We start from the raw sequence: 16,943 nt of genomic DNA on the forward strand, positions 1-16,943 counted from the left end.
TCAATCTGTGCTACCAAAAATGTGCAACAGCTTACTGGTAAATCATAAGCCAAAAGAATCAACTAAAAACATTACCTACAGCATTTTTTTTCTGAAGCAAATTGGGTTGAACTATCACTGCAGACAGCAAGGAGGCTGGCAGAGGTGAGGTTGGTTCGGGGTGATGAGCCATGCTGGGGCACTGAGTGGTACAATGTGTTCAAGCCAGGGCTGCAGACGGAGTTCACATCGCTACCAGAGATGGAGTGAGTGATTTGGAGGGGAGTCGATGCCCATCAATGGGTCGGATTGCTCGAAGCACAGAGCCGATGGTGACATCGAGAACAGCTTCGGACTGGGCAGCCCAGGTGTGTCACCGAGCCTGGATTCAGGCCCTAGAACGTGGTACTACTCAATGGTCAGACAACTGAAACATTGGCCCGAGAGCCGGGTACAGAGTCAAGGGTAGGGTTGATTTCACTTGCTATCCCACAAATGTTTAGTCCATTCTCTGCAGCGCCAAGGCTGTAAACTGATCCAACAGCTGTGCATTTCTGCCCTGCTGGTGTGATGAACTAGGGACCAAGGCTTGGGCCTGCTCTGACAGCAGATCTGGGACTCAGTCTAGTTTGGGATGCTGTTGGCTTACTTCTATTGTTTGCATGATGTATGTTTGTTTTTCTCTCTCTCTCTCTCCTCTCCCCCCACCTTCCCCCCCGCCCCCCCAGTGGTTTCTGTTCATTTTTTTTTTTAAATTGGGCTATACAGGTTTCTTGCTTCGTGGCTGCCTGTAAGCAGACAAATTTCAAGGTGTATAATTTATATATTCTTTATAATAAATGTGCTTTGAATCGTTTAGAGGTGTGTAAAGTCAAGACGGGCACAAATAGGTTCAATGTGCAATGTTTTTCCCAAGAGAGGGAATCAAGACCTTTTAGGGTGATGGGAGAGGTCTGACAGGAATTTGAGGGGCAACATTTTCACCGAGGGAATGGTCAGTATATTGAATGAGCTGATGGAGATAGTGGCTCAGACACGTAAATCAAATCTTAAAAAGGTACTTGGACAGGTACATAGAAAAGAAAGGCTTAGAGGGATATGGGGATAACATAGGCAAACTGGACCAGCTTAGGTGGTACTTAGGTCAACATGGACCAGTTGTGCTGAAGAGTTCATTTCTGTGCTGTATGATTATCGAAAGGCAAAAATCAACTGCCCGAGTTAGATTTAGGAGCCTCAAAGGAGAACCATCACAGGGCGGGGGGCAACTTCCAAGTACTGCGCATTACTTCTCAGGCTATAACGTTTTGGTTAGGTTTTGTGTCAATGCAGTTTCACAAAGTTTGAGAATGCCTGCATCTGCACAAATGGCATATGCTACCACAGGACCGCACATTTGAAAACCACAGAAATTAAATGCGCTATATATTGCCCATTGTAGATATTCTAAAAACCCATGGAAAAAAAAATTAATTTGCGGAGAGCACCGTAAATCCCCAACTTGCGTTTAAAGGAATTTTCTAATGTAGCACAAACATTGTATTGTAGTAAACATTACTCTATACGATAAAATTAAAGTTATGATCGTCCAAGTCCTTTATTAGAGTCTTCCCTCATGAAGCAAATCTAAATTGCTAGGCACCAAATAATAGGTCAGCCAAACTGAGTACAATATGGTTAAATCATTGCAACAACTGAAACGGAGGTGCAAAAAGGTTTCGCAGGATGAGATCTCCCCACATTTATTTCCATAGGATTCAGATTTGTTGTGGACAGTACTACATGCTAAAATATTTATCATAAACATTCCTCACTTCGGGAAGTCTGATCACCTGGCTGTACTTCTACTCCCTGAGTACAGGCAGAGACTGAAGACTGCAGCATCAGCAGTGAGGACCAAGAAGGTTTGGACAAGGGAAACACAGGAGTGCCTAAAGGACTGCTTTGTATCGGTAGACTGGACTGCATACAGGGATTTGTCTTTCGATCTGGATGAGTATGCTGCAGTTGTTACTGACTTCATTAAAACCTGTGTGGATGAGTATGTGCCTACAAAAGCTCACTGTACATTGCCAAACCAAAAACCACAGATGAACCAGGATGTACAGGAGAACCAGGAGGGTTCTTCATCAATTGAAGGGTTTCAGCCCGAAACATCGGTTGTTTATTCCCATCTGTAGACGCTGCGTGGCCTGTTAAGCTCCTCCAGCACATTGTATATTGCTCTGGATTTCGAGCATCTGCAGTACTTTTTGTGTCTTTGTCTCCAGGAACACTAAGCAAACCAGTTTTTGTGGATCTGAGATTATGATTAGGGATTGGATTGGGACAATTTGTTTTATGAGAAGAATGTATTAGAGAAATGGAGGTCATTTAAAGGTGAAATTTTTAGAGTACAGGATCTTTATGCTCCTGTTAGGTTGAAAGGAAAGGTTAAAAGTTTGAGAGAGCCATGGTTTTCAAGGGATAGTGGAAACTTAGTTCGGAAAAATACCTACAATAAATATAGGCAGCATGGAGTAAATGAAGGCAGCATGAAGGAAGGCAGTTTTTTAAAAAACTTCGAGTGCAAGAAGGACGAGACTGCGCAGGCGTGTGACGTAACAGGACAGCGCGGAGAGTTCAAAAGGAGACCACCCTATACAACAGGCAGCTGTTGGAGCGGGCAGTGGAGTGAGTAGTAGCAGAGTGTAGGGCTTTGGCTTCAACAGGCTTCGGCGGTAAAAGGGAAGCAAAAATTAGTGGGAAGACAGAGGATTGGGAAGTTTTTAAAAGCTTACAAAAGGAAACTAAGAAGGTCCTTAAGAGGGAAAAGATTAACTATGAAAGGAAGCTAGCAAATAATATCAAAGAGGATACTAAAAGCTTTTTCAAGTATATAAAGAGCAAAAGACAGGTGAGAGTAGATATAGGACCGATAGAAAATGATGCTGGAGAAATTGTAATGGGAGATAAGGAGATGGCGGAGGAACTGAACGAGTATTTTGCATCAATCTTCACTGAGGATGACATCATCAGTATACCGGACACTCAAGGGTGTGCGCAGTCACAATTACGACAGAGGAAGTCCTCAGGAAGCTGAATAGTCTAAAGGTAGATAAATCTCCCGGACCAGATGGAATGCACCCTTGTGTTCTGAAGGATGTAGCTGTGGAGATTGCAGAGGCATTAGTGATGATCTTTCAAAAGTCACTCCGCTATTTAAGAAGGGGGCAAGGAAGCAAAAAAGAAATTATAGACCTGTTAGCTTGACGTTGGTGGTTGGGAAGTTGTTGGAGTCGATTGTCAAGGATGAGGTTACAGAGTACCTGGAGGCATATGACAAGATAGGCAGAACTCAGCATGAATTCCTTAAAGGAAAATCCTGCCTGACAAACCTATTACAATTTTTTGAGGAAATTACAAGTAGGCTAGACAAGGGAGATGCAGTGGATGTTGTATATTTGGATTTTCAGAAGGCCTTTGACAAGGTGCCACACATGAGGCAAGATAAGATAACAAGATAAGAGCCCATGGAATTATGGGAAAGTTACAAAAATGGATAGCGCGTTGGCTGATTGGCAGGAAACAGAGAGTGGGAATAAAGGGATCCTAAACAACAGGAATTCTGCAGATGCTGGAAATTCAAGCAACACACATCAAAGTTGCTGGTGAACGCAGCAGGCCAGGCAGCATCTCTAGGAAGAGGTACAGTCGACGTTTCAGACCGAGACCCTTCGTCAGGACTAACTGAAGGAAGAGTTAGTAAGAGATTTGAAAGTGGGAGGGGGAGGGGGGAGATCCAAAATGATAGGAGAAGACAGGAGGGGGAGGGATGGAGCCAAGAGCTGGACAGGTGATTGGCAAAGGGGATATGAGAGGATCATGGGGCAGGAGGCCCAGGGAGAAAGACAAAGGGGGGGGGGGGGGAGAACCCAGAGGATGGGCAAGGGGTATAGTCAGAGGGACAGAGGGAGAAAAAGGAGAGTGAGAGAAAGAATGTGTATAAAAATAAATAACGGATGGGGTACGAGGGGGAGATGGGGCATTAGCGGAAGTTAGAGAAGTCAGTGTTCATGCCATCAGGTTGGAGGCTACCCAGACAGAATATAAGGTGTTGTTCCTCCAACCTGAGTGTGGCTTCATCTTTACAGTAGAGGAGGCCGTGGACAGACATGTCAGAATGGGAATGGGATGTGGAATTAAAATGTGTGGCCACTGGGAGATCCTGCTTTCTCTGGCAGACAGAGCGTAGGTGTTCAGCAAAGCGGTCTCCCAGTCTGCGTCAGATCTCGCCAATATATAGAAGGCCACATTGGGAGCACCGGACGCAGTATATCACCCCAGCCGACTCATAGGTGAAGTGTCACCTCACCTGGAAGGACTGTCTGGAGCCCTGAATGGTGGTAAGGGAGGAAGTGTAAGGGCATGTGTAGCACTTGTTCCACTTACAAGGATAAGTGCCAGGAGGGAGATCAGTGGGGAGGGATGGGGGGTACGAATGGACAAGGGAGTCACGTAGGGAGCGATCCCTGCGGAAAGCTGGGGGGGGGGGGGGGAGGGAAAGATGTGCTTAGTGGTGGGATCCCGTTGGAGGTGGCGGAAGTTACGGAGAATATGTTGGACCCGGAGGCTGGTGGGGTGGTAGGTGAGGACCAGGGGAACCCTATTCCTAGTGGGGTGGCAGGAGGATGGAGTGAGAGCAGATGTGCGTGAAATGGGGGAGATGCGTTTGAGAGCAGAGTTGATGGTGGAGGAAGGGAAGCCCCTTTCTTTTAAAAAAGAGGACATCTCCCTTGTCCTGGAATGAAAAGCCTCATCCTGAGAGCAGATGCGGCGGAGACGGAGGAATTGCGAGAAGGGGATGGCATTTTTGCAAGAGACAGGGTGAGAACAGGAATAGTCCAGATAGCTGTGAGAGTCAGTAGGCTTATAGTAGACATCAGTGGATAAGCTGTCTCCAGAGATAGAGACAGAAAGATCTAGAAAGGCGAGAGAGGTGTTGAAAATGGACCAGGTAAACTTGAGGGCAGGGTGAAAGTTGGAGGCAAAGTTAATAAAGTCAACGAGCTCAGCATGCGTGCAGGAAGCAGCGCCAATTTAGTCGTTGGTGTAGCGAAGGAAAAGTGGGGCCAGATACCAGAATAGGTACAGAACATAGATTGTTTCACAAAGCCACTGTCATAGACTTTGGACATACAACCACCACAGCTAACAAAGAGCTTTCTTTGTTATATCTCAACTGTCCCCTCATTCTCTTGCATTCCAGGAAATAAAATTCCCAACTTATTGAATCACTCCCTATAACTTAGAAACTGAAGTCCTGTAAATTTTCTCTGTCCTATTTCAATCTTATTGATGTCCTTCCTGTAGGTGACCAGAACTGCACAAAATACTCCAAATTTGGCCTTAATAAGTGGCTTCTACAACTTCAATATGATATTCCAACTCTGTACTCAGTACAATATGCCAGAAGCTCTCTTTACAACCATATCTACCTGGATTCCCAAAACGTCAACTGCACTCTTTTCCTAGATGCTGCCTGCCCTGCTGAGTTCCTCCAGCATTTTGTGCATGTTGCTTGGATTTCAAGTCAAGTCGCTTTTATTGTCATTTCAACCACAACTGCTGGTACAGTACACAGTAAAAATGAAACAATGTTCCTCCAGGACCATGGTGCTACATGAAACAACACAAAACTATGCTAGATTACCTGAAACAACACAAAACTACACTAGACTACGTGAAACAACACAAAACTACATTAGACTTCAGACCTACACGGGACTACATAAAGTGCACAAAAATACAAGACAGTACAATAATTAATAAACAAGACAATAGGCACAGTAAAGGACAAATTACAATATTAAGTGATGTAAATGTAAATACAATGTAAACATTGTTTTAGCAGGAATTGAGAAAGAATTTAGCAAAAATTCTCAAAGGGAGTACAGTGGTGTTCACATGTGTGTGTAGGTTGGGGTCAGACTAGACTCTGGGAATTGAGTCTAATGGCTTGGGGAAAGAAACTGTTACAGAGTCTGGTCGTGAGAGCCTGAATGCTTCAGTACCTTTTGCTAGATGGTAGGAGGGAGAAGAGTTTGTATGAAGGGTGCGTGGGATCCTTCACAATGCTGTTAGCTTTGCGGATGCAGTGTGCGGTGTAAATGTCTGTAATGGCAGGAAGAGAGACCCCAACGATCCCTTCAGCTGACCTCAATATCCGCTGCAGGGTTTTGCGATCCAAAACGGTGTAATTTCCAAACCAGAAAGTAATGCAGCTGCTCAGGATGCTCTCAATACATCCTCTGTAGAACGTGGTGAGGATGGGGGCGGGGAGATGGGAGATGGACTTTTCTCAGCCTTCACAGGAAATAGGGACGCTGCTGGGCTTTCTTGGCTATGGAGCAGGTGAGATTCTCCACCAGGTGAACACCAAGAAATGTGGTGCTCTTAACGATCTCTACAGAGGAGCCATCGATGTTCAGCAGAGAGTGGTTGCTCCGCGCTCTCCTGAAGTCAACAACCATCTCTTTTGTTTTGTTCACATTCAGATACAGGTTGTTGGCTCTGCACCAGTCCATTAGCCTTGCACTTCTTCTCTGTATGCTGACTCATCGTTCTTGCGGATGAGACCCACCACAGTCATGTCATCGGCGAACTTGATGTAATTTGAGCTGTGTATTGCTGCACAGTCGTGGGTCAGCAGAGCGAACAGCAGTGGACTGAGCACACAGCCCTGGGGGGCCCCCGTGCTCAGTGTGGTGGTGCTGGAGATGCTGCTCCTGATCAGGACTGACTGAGGTCTCCCAGTCAGGAAGTCTAGAATCCAGTTGCAGAAGGTGGTGTTCAGGCCCAGCAGGCTCAGCTTTCCAATCAGGTGCTGTGGACCTGCTTTCCAGCATCTGCAGATTTTCTCATTTGTGAAAATCTCTTGAGGTACAGTTAAGTCAATCATCAAGCAATGGAAAGAATATGGCACAGCTATAAACCTGTCTAGAGCAGGCCATCCACAAAAAGTGAGTGACCGTGCAAGAAGGGGTCTAGTGAGGGAGGCCACCAAGAAACCTATGACAACTCTGGAGGAGTTACAAGCTACAGTGGCTGAGATGAGAGAGGCTGCGCATACAATTGTTGCACAGGTGCTTCAGCAGTCACAGCTTGAATGGGAGAGAAAGCCACTGTTGAAAAAGAAACCTCCCATGAAATCTCAGCTGGTTTACCAGAAAGCACGATGGCCAAAAAGCTCAATTCGGTTTCATCAGACCATAGAATCTTCTTCCAGCCGACCTCAGTCTCCCAATTTCCCTGTATTTTGCTCCATTCATTTTACCCTCTACTTTCACAAGCCTTCCAGGGCCCCCTGCAGTGAAGCATCCCCACAGCATGATGCAGCCACCGTGTTTCACTGTGATGGCAAAATGAATTCAGCAAAATACAGGAAAATCCTGCAGGAAAACCTGATGCAGTCTGCAACTGTGACTTGGGACAAGATTTGTTTTCAAGCAAGACAATGACCAGGCATAAACCCAAGGCTACACAGGAATGATTTAAACACAAAGTTAATGTTCTGGAGTGGTCATGTCAGAGTCCAGACCACAATCCAATTGAGAATTTGTAGCCGGACATGAAAAGGGCTGTTCACTCACGATCCCCATGCAATCAGAGCTTGAATAGTTTTGTAAAGAAAATTAGGGATAAATTTTAGCATCCTAATTTGTAAAGCTAATAGAGACCTATCCACACAGACTCAAGGCTGTAATTGCTGCCAAAGCTGCATCTACTAAATACTGACTTGAGGGGGGCAATCAATTTTTTTTCTGTATTATATTTGTATTTAATTGAGATCACTTTGTAGAGATCTGTTTTCACTTTTGACACGAGAGAGTCTTTGTTGATCAGTGTCAAAAAGAGCCAAATTAAATCCACTGTGATTCAATGTGGTAAAACAATAAAACGGGAAACCTCTGGGGGGGGGGGGGGAGAATACTTTTTATAGGCTCTATATAATAGATATTATATTGATCCCAAAAGAAATTAGTGTCATGGTAGCTTTGCAAGTGCACAGATATACAAATATTAGAAGAGAAGTAAGGATGATAAAAAAAAGTTACCTCAAATAGCAACTCAAACAGGAGGGTGTCATCAATTCCCCCCAGCTATAGGTTGACTCATTATAGAGCCTAGTGACCTCATGGCATGCCTTAGAACAGCACAGTTGTCTATTACTAAAAGTGCTCCTCTTTTCAGCCAAGGTGGCTTGCAGAGGGTGAGAAACATTGTCCAGAATTGCCAAAATTTTCCACAGCCTCCAGTTAATCCAGTGTGACTTCGTGACAGTGCCAGCCTTACTAATCAGTTTATTGAGACTGTTGGCATCACCCCTGTTGATGCCATTGCCCCAGCATTCCACCACATAGATTATACTGGCGACAACAGACTGGTAGAACATGCGAAGGAGAGGCCTGCATACTCAAAAAGACCTCAGTCTCATCAGGAAGTAGAGGCGACTCTGGCCCTTCTTGTACACAGCCTCTGTGTTGGTGCTCCACTCAAGTCTGTCATCCATATGCACCCACAGGTGCTTGTAGTTCCTCACCACATCCACACCCTCACCATCAAATTAAGGGGTTTTCTTGACAATGCAATTAAAATCCCACTGGTTTCCGGGGCTGCGCAAGGCTAGGGAATACACACTCCAATCCTGCCAAACCCATGAGATAGAGACGGCTCTCCCTGCCTGCCAAACCCCAGATTGGGTGGATGCTGTGTAATTTGCTACCCTGTTACAACTCAGTGCCAAGAAATAACAGACAGCACACTGCATACGATCAAAGGAATTATATTTATGAATTTTAACTAAAGGGTCAGTAAAGAAAAGAAAAACCAAAAAGGGCCCATTATAATTAAACAGTCATGTGTGAACAAGTTGGAACTCAACTGTTCCAAAAGTAATAATTCACCTATCCTCAATCGACTGTGCCATCTCTCCATTGAATCACAGTCCTCCACCAGGTCGAATCCTACAACCAGTTACCTCCTGCATCTTCTCTCTTCATCTCCCACCGATCAAAGGATCCAGCTCACATTCCGAAGCACCCGTTATCTCTCACCATAACCCAAACACTGCTTCTACAGAAAGACCATTACGCTAGCAGTGAAACCTTTCCCAGGGTGTTACACAATGAATTACAAAGATATCTTGATCAGTTATGGAGACAAATTATGGATTTCAATTTATTTATGAAGTGATTCATTTCTTAACAGTCAGACCAGGGCAGGACTTGCATAGGTGAATGGCAGAGCACCGACAAGTGCACAGAACAGAGGGACCTGGAAGTACAACTGCCCTTTGCTGAAAGCTGCCATGCAAGTAGACAGAGTGGTAAAGAAGGGATTTAGCAGCACATCCGTCATCAGTTAAGGAATCGAGTTCAGGAGAACGGACATTATTTTGCAGTTACAAGTCATTGGTGAGACTGCACTTGGAGTCGTGTGATGAGTTTTGGTCACCATTATAGGAAAGATATTTCTAGCCAGAGCATGCGCAGGATTGATTTGAGAATGCTGCCTGGACTAGAGGGCCTGACTTATACGCAGAGGGTGAATTGAATCGAATTGACTTTATTTCTTACATCCTTCACATACACGAGTAAAAATCTTTACATTACATCTCCATCTAAATGTGCAATTTATAGCAGTTTGTAATAAATAGTATGGACAGTAAATGTAACATAGAAATACAATTGGATCAGCATGAATTAATCAGTCTGATGGCCCAGTGTACAAAGCTGTCCTGCAGCCCGTTTGTCCTGGCTTTTATGCTGCGGTACTGATCCCCACATGGTAGCAGCTGGAACAGTTTGTGGTTGGGGTGACTCAAGTCCCCAATGACCCTTCAGCCCCTTTTTCACACCTGTCATTGTAAACGTCCTGGATAGTGGGAAGTTCACATCTACAGATGCGCTCGGTTGTCCGCACCACTCTCTGCAGAGTCCTGCGGTTGAGGGAAGTACAATTCCCATACCAGGCAGTGATACAGCCAGTCAGGATGCTCACAGTTGTGCTCCTGTCGAAAGTCCTTCGGATTTGGGGACTCAACCAAACTTCTTCAACCGTCTGTTGTGCTTTTGTCACCACACAGCCAGTATGTACAGACCACGTGAAATCCTCAGTGACGTGCATGCCAAGGAACTTAAAGCTGTTCACCCTCTCAACCCCAGATCCATTAATGTCAATAAGGGTTAGCCTGACTCCATTGCTCCTGTAGTCCATAACCAGCTCCTTTGCTTTTGCGACATTGAGGAAGAGGTTGCTTTCTTGACACCACTCAGGATCTTTATTCCCTGGAGCACAGAAGAATGCGAGGTTATATCACTGAAATTTTTTATAAATCATGAGGTGGGTGATCAGAGTCTCTTCTCCAGGGTTGGGGAGTCCAAAACTAGAGGAATTAGATACAAGACAAGAGAGTGGGAATTTAAGAGACCCAAGAGGCAACTTCTTTACGTAGAAATAGTGAGCACCTGAAATGAGCTGTCAGAGTTAGATAGTCAAGGTAGACACAAGTGCAACACTTAGAGGCATCCTTGGATAGATACAAGGGGAAGAGCTTCGAGGGTGACGGGCTGAATACGGGAAACCAGGATGAGCAGGGAGGATGCTGCAGTTTGTATTGTCCAGTTGGACCGAAGGGGCTGTGTCTATGCTGTTTCATTCTGTCTAGTGCTATCATATCCTTCATATGGTTTGGTGATTAGAATTGCATGCAGTACTCCAGCTGTGGCTTAATCTACATCCTTATAAAATTGTGGCATCACTTTGTTCTTATATTCTACACCCTGGCTAATGAAAGCCCGTGTGCCCTTTTCATCTACAGTACCTGTGTTGCCATCATTAGAGATCCTTCAGCTTGTACACCACCAATCCATCTGTCCCTCAACGCTACACTGAGCCTACCATTCATTGTGTGCACATAGTACAAATCCTCAAGCTTACTGGGAATAAATTTTACTTGTCATTGCGTTGCTCAGGTCATTTTCACATCACCTGCAAAATTACTAATCACACTTCCTACATTCACATCTAAATCCCTAACCTCTATTAAAAGGGTCCCAGCACTGATCCCTGTATTACACCACTGATCAAAAGATGCTAATCACAAATCAATTCTTCACAAATACCTTGTTCCTCCTACTATGAAGGGAATTTTGTTTCCTATTTGTCAACATGTCTAGGACCCAATGGATTTTACCTTCCGAACAAGTCTCCCACGTGAGCTTTTGCCAAAGACAAGCTGAGTCCATATGAACCGCACCACTCCCAAAGGACTTGATTACATCTCCAAAAATTCAATCAGATTGCACAGACACAAATGCCTCTTAAGAAAACCATCCTGGCTACCTTTAATTCCTGCCTTTCTGGATAGAATTAATTCTATCCTTTGGTTTTGTTCCAATGACTTTTCTATGAATGAAGCAAAATGTTGTTTTTATTAAAGAATCAAACTAGAAAATAGATTTACCTGGCCAATACCATCAATTAGATTGCGCATTTCAATTCTCCACAAATACCACACAATAAAAATTCACTTACTTACTTATCTACCACTTCAACTAAAAATATCCATTTGAAACCAACGTGAAGATACAGAACAAACTTGATAGCACCACTTGCATTAAATTCTATGCTTCCTTGTTAGTATCTACAATATGACAATGCTGAAGAACTTGAGCCCTTTTTCAGTCCATATGATAACAACCTAGGGGAGATAGGGAGTAGAGGGGAAATTGAGACAAGAAGGAGCAAGAAAGGGAAATAATTAAAAGGCAGTTTACCTTGAATTTGCATTCAGAGGTGGCGAGTACTGGGAATGCACTGCTTGAGAGAGAAGTAGGAGAACTGAAGAAGTGCCTCGATGAGCACTGAATCGCCTAGGCAGGGAAGGCCAGAGGCCAAGTACTGGAAGATGAGATTAACAAAGATGAATGCCCACTGGTGGATCTGGACATGGCAGATTGAATGTTTTGTTCATAGTAAATTTGATTATCAAAGTACACATATATCTCCATATATTACCATGAGATTCATTTCTTACAGGCATTGACAGGAAAATAAAATACCAGTGGTGTAGTGACATCTGAACCAGACTTCAAGGTGAGCTATCCCAGGTTCGAATCCGGCCAGATTCTTGCATGATTTCCATCTGTACTGGGTTGAGCATCGAGTTAGCAGCTCGGCCTCAAGAAACAGACAAAAACGCTAAAGAAACGGCAAGGTTGTCATTCGATGCGCATCATGGCGCAGAAAACAAATAAATAGAATTTATATTTTAAAAAACTACACAAGGACTGACAACCCATGTGCAAATGAAGACAAATTGTGCAAATAAATAACTAGATCATGAGTTGTAAAGTCCTTGAAAGTGAGTCAGTAGGTTGCGGAATGAGTTCAGAGTTAGGTGAGTGAAGTTATCCATGTTGATTCAGGAGCCTGATGGCTGTTGGGTAGTAACTGTTTCTGAACCTGGTGGGGTGGGACCCAGGGCTCCTGTACCCCTGCCACTGGCAGTTGCCAGAAGTGAGCGTGACCTGGTTGGTGGGCATGCTCGACGATGGATACTGCTTTCTTGTGGCAGTGCTCCTCGTAAATACACTTATGGTGGGAAGTCCTTTGCCTGTGGTGGGCTGAACTTTTATCCACCACCTTCTGTCCACTTTTCTGTTCCTGGGCATTGGCGTTTCCACAGCAGTTAGTGATGCAACCAGTCAGGACACTCTCCACCGTGCTCAAAGTTTATAAGGCATGCCAAATCTACGCAAATTTCCAAGAAAGTAGACAGGGTTGTGGCTGTGCCTTCTTTGTGATGGGACACTTGCATGCTGTTCCCCAGACAGATCCTCTGATAACGATAAAACCAAGGAATTTAAAGTTACCTACCCTCTCCACCTCTGATCCCCTAATGATGACCAGCTCATGAACTTCCGGCTTTTTCTCAAGTCACCAATGGCTTTGCCGACATTCAGAGAGGTTGCTGGGGCACTATTCAATGCAGGTTTATGATTTCCCTTCTATATCCCAATTTGTCACCATTGGCCAACCACAGTGGTGTCACCAGCAAACTTAAATACGGCATTGCAGCAGCACTTGGCCACATAGTCGTAGGTATAAAGTGACGCCTGTTTCCATGCTACGTGACCCTGACCAATCCATAGTGTGTTTGGGACCTCAAGAAACTGACAGCATTCAACCCTTAGACACCTCTACCTGAAGATCACTGCAAACAATTCAGTATACATTGTAAGCATTCAGCATTTAACAGCTAAGTTTTTAAAAAGTTACTTCAAGTCAGTTTTTTTTTTAAAAACAGTGTAGAATTTTGTAGTTTCATCTGCGGTCATGCAGCCAAATAACTACAGAACAGAAAACTATTATTGCAGCACCCCCCGGCCACAAAAACTGTTGGTGCGGAACATTAAAACATCTACTCCTCACTGGCACCACAAGTACGCATGCTCAGCCTACCCACTCTACACACACACACACACACACACAAAATGCAGCTAGGCACAATTCAAGAATCATCTACAAATTCACGGACACCACTACTGGCGGCAGAATCTCAGACGGAGGCGTACAGGAGGGAGATAGTTCGATGGGCTCACAACAACAACCTCGTACTCAGTGTCAGCAAGGCTGAACTGGCTGTGGACTTCAGGAAGTGACGGGTGGATACACAACACAGACCTCATTAATGGCCAACAGTGGGAAGGATGAGCAACTTCAAGATCCTGATGTCAGTGTTCAGAGGATCTATCCAACATTGTTGCAGTCGCAAAGAAGGCCAACAGTGGCCATATTTTATTAGTTTGAAGAAATTTGGTATGTTACTAGAGACTCTAGCAGATTTCTACTGGTTGCATCACCGCCTGGTATGAAGACTCCAATATACAGGTGTGAAAAAGGCTGCAGAGGGCCTCAGCCTCAACCAGCTTCACAGGCATAAGCCTCGCCACCATCAAGGACATCTTCGAAGGTGGCACTGCTATCATTGGGGTGGTGGTACAGGAGCCTGAAGACCCACACTTAGCATTTTAGGTACAGCTTCTTCCCCTCCCCTATCAGATTTCCGAACGGTCCATTAACACGACCTCACTATTCATTCTATTTTAATTGCAACTTATAGTAGCGTTTATGTCTTGCATTGTTCTGCTGCCACTAAACAAATATCATAATTTATGTCAGTGCTAATAAACCTGTTTCCTAATAAACCTGTTTCCTACTCAAAACAATGTGTGCAAACTTAACTTGGATAAGGAAATCATTGCAATTACACAAGTTAGTTAATGTCTGAATGCACATGAAAACTAATTTAAAAATTAGTTAACTAAAAATAAAGCATCACCTCAAGCTCCATTAGACAAGTCATATCATTACACATCCTGTGGTTCTGTTTAACCAAGAGTAAATTTTGCTACAATATAGCAGGAAGTGCAGTTGGCTGACACTCCATCAAAATGTCCAGCAGGTCACAAAATAAATGGCATATAAGAGATAAGGAATAGAAAACTCCAGGGTCACTGCACGTCTTGTGTACATTGCTTGTTATTTAAACCATTGAGATATTATGCTAATGTTATAATTGACAAATGCACTCAGCAGTCTACAGAATGTCAAAATATTTTTAGACTAACGTCCATGAAATAAAAAAATTAGAAATGGACTAGGTAAATGAGCCAAAAGTCCTTAAATCACGTCCACATGAACTGACCAAGATCGGTATACTACATGTGTTAAGATGCGGTTCACAGCAATGACACAAAATTAAGAATACCATTCTAAAATCAGTATAACAGCACTTGCAGACACATTAAGCTGTAATCACAAAGAAAATCTTAAAGCAAAACACTAGAAATCTGAAACAAAAAACAAAAATGTTGGAGATATCCAATAGATTATAACTTTTCAAAATCTTACACTAATTTATCAAATTAAACATACATCTATTTTGATAAAAGAATGAAAGCAAGTCTGCAACATTGTGGGTCATCTACACCATTCAGGAAATGAAAAAAATTAACGGCTAGAAAATACTTGCAGCACCATAGAACACCAAAATCTTATCCAACTTGTTAAATGAAAGCAAGCATGCGTTTTTGACTGAACGATTTGCGCACATTACCAATGCACTTACCTCCACTATAACATTACGAATTGCAAAGTATCACTTAAATGTTTGTAAATCAACAGCTGGCATGCGAAGACAAAACGGCGATTTTTTTTTAAAAAAAGTAGTTAAAGCAAGTCCGAAGCCTTATCGCTTGAGGTGTCAGATACTGGCATAGATGGAGTATTTGGATAAATCTTGTCCGCCTATCGCCCCACCCTAAAATTTCATTCCCCTTGGCTCGATAACACACAGTATCCCCTACCCCGCCTTGCCCCCACGCCACCACCACCACCACCACCCAGTTAAATGATGCAAAGTAGTTCTGGGGCTCCTTTGGAAATGCGAGATATCTGAATAACATTCCCGCAAAGCTCGGCCGGCGTGCAAATCGAGGACGCAGACTGCGACAATGAACCCCCACCCACCCCCTACTTATTTCCCGCAGCAATAATTCCAACACCAAAAATCAAAAAAAATCATCTGCCCACCGGTCAATCGTTGAACCGGTTCCCAGGCAGTCATTTATTCTTCAAATCCTCCACTCGTAAACAAAAGCACAATTGAGTCAGGTTATGTTTCGGACACGCACTAAGATGTGTTAACTGGTATCGACGCCGAGTTGTCAGAAATCAACCCGTTTGAAATAGTACGTCAATGGCACATTCATTTGACGACACGCTGATTTTCATGCCGGCGTTTTGTTTAACGTGAAACGCATCCAAAGCCCAGAATATAAAGAACAAGGTGTAGTTCTTTGTATTTTCCTTCCCCAGCACTAAAACCCTTCGAGCTACATATATTTTGTTCTGCTTTAGAAAGGGACGGTTTAAGAACCGTGCGACGAGGAACGACCCTGTGTGAGGATATAAGGGATAGAAATTGAACAATTATCGGGGGGCGGGGGGAGAGAGATCCGCCGGCGATTCTACCATCACCTACCTCCGCGAATGATTCCGTATGTTCCTCATAATAAGATTCAAAACGTCTTTTTGTGTTAACAAACGGCGCAAGGATGCCGTTCCTTTTCTTTCCCGGGACTATATAAGTGGAAACAGAAGCCTCTTACAACCAAATGAATCCATTGATAAACTTTAAAAAAAACAAACGAATTAAACGCACGAGCAGCCCACGCCGCTCGCGATCCACGCCTGCGAGGGCACTGCTGTGGGGGGGGGGGCGGGTAAGGGGTCGGGGGGGGGGGTACTCGCAGACACTAAAATAACCGCAAAGCCCATATGCCAGATGGGCGGGCCGAGGAATCAAGGAGACTGGTCCTTCGCTAAGAATGTGACTCTACCGTTGATGGACGTTGGAGGTCTCCAATGGACGCCGCCGCCGGTGGGCGGGTCAGCCTTTTATTTTGATGACGTGCGGGTTGGGTGGTCGGTTGAGATTACAATGGCGCGAGGATGGGGAGATGGAGACCGGTGGTGCAGGTAGCGACGCCATCGGTGATCAGCCTTTCACTCACCAGAAAGCGGTGGCGCTTTGCCTGCCGAGCAAATAGGGTGCAAATTAGACCAATCTGCGGTACTTCAAATTTCCTTTAACCTTTCCTTCCCCGCCATCACATTCAAGTCTCTGCAGGATCTTCTTGACCAGCAACGTGGGCATTTTGTTTTCTCCCACAGATGCTGTGAGTTGCTCCAGAAGTTTGTTTTGTTTTCTGTCCAACTAGTGCTAAAAAGAAGGCTTCTAGTGCATTGGCCTAATTTTTATTAATCAGAGCCGCGAGATAATGTCGCAGCTGTACGAAACTGGTTACACTGGATGGTTCAGGTCTGGGCTTTTCAATATTGGAGGGGTTTACTTG

At 44.2% G+C, this 16,943-nt stretch overlaps 1 protein-coding gene across 2 annotated transcripts in view; it reads right to left on the reverse strand.

Annotated features, from left to right (window-relative positions):
• st3gal5 (ST3 beta-galactoside alpha-2,3-sialyltransferase 5) overlaps positions 1-16,293 on the reverse strand; it is a 67,009-nt gene extending 50,716 nt beyond the window's left edge. For both annotated transcript variants that reach the window (XM_072256640.1, XM_072256639.1), the window contains exon 1: positions 16,070-16,293. In XM_072256640.1, the coding sequence (XP_072112741.1) occupies positions 16,070-16,098 (29 nt within the window). In that variant the 5' untranslated portion in view covers positions 16,099-16,293. The remainder of the gene's footprint in view (positions 1-16,069) is intronic.
• Positions 16,294-16,943: the final 650 nt, after the last annotated feature.

Source organism: Mobula birostris, chromosome 4, assembly GCF_030028105.1.
Source record: "Mobula birostris isolate sMobBir1 chromosome 4, sMobBir1.hap1, whole genome shotgun sequence".
NCBI classification, from domain to species: Eukaryota; Metazoa; Chordata; class Chondrichthyes; order Myliobatiformes; family Myliobatidae; genus Mobula; species Mobula birostris.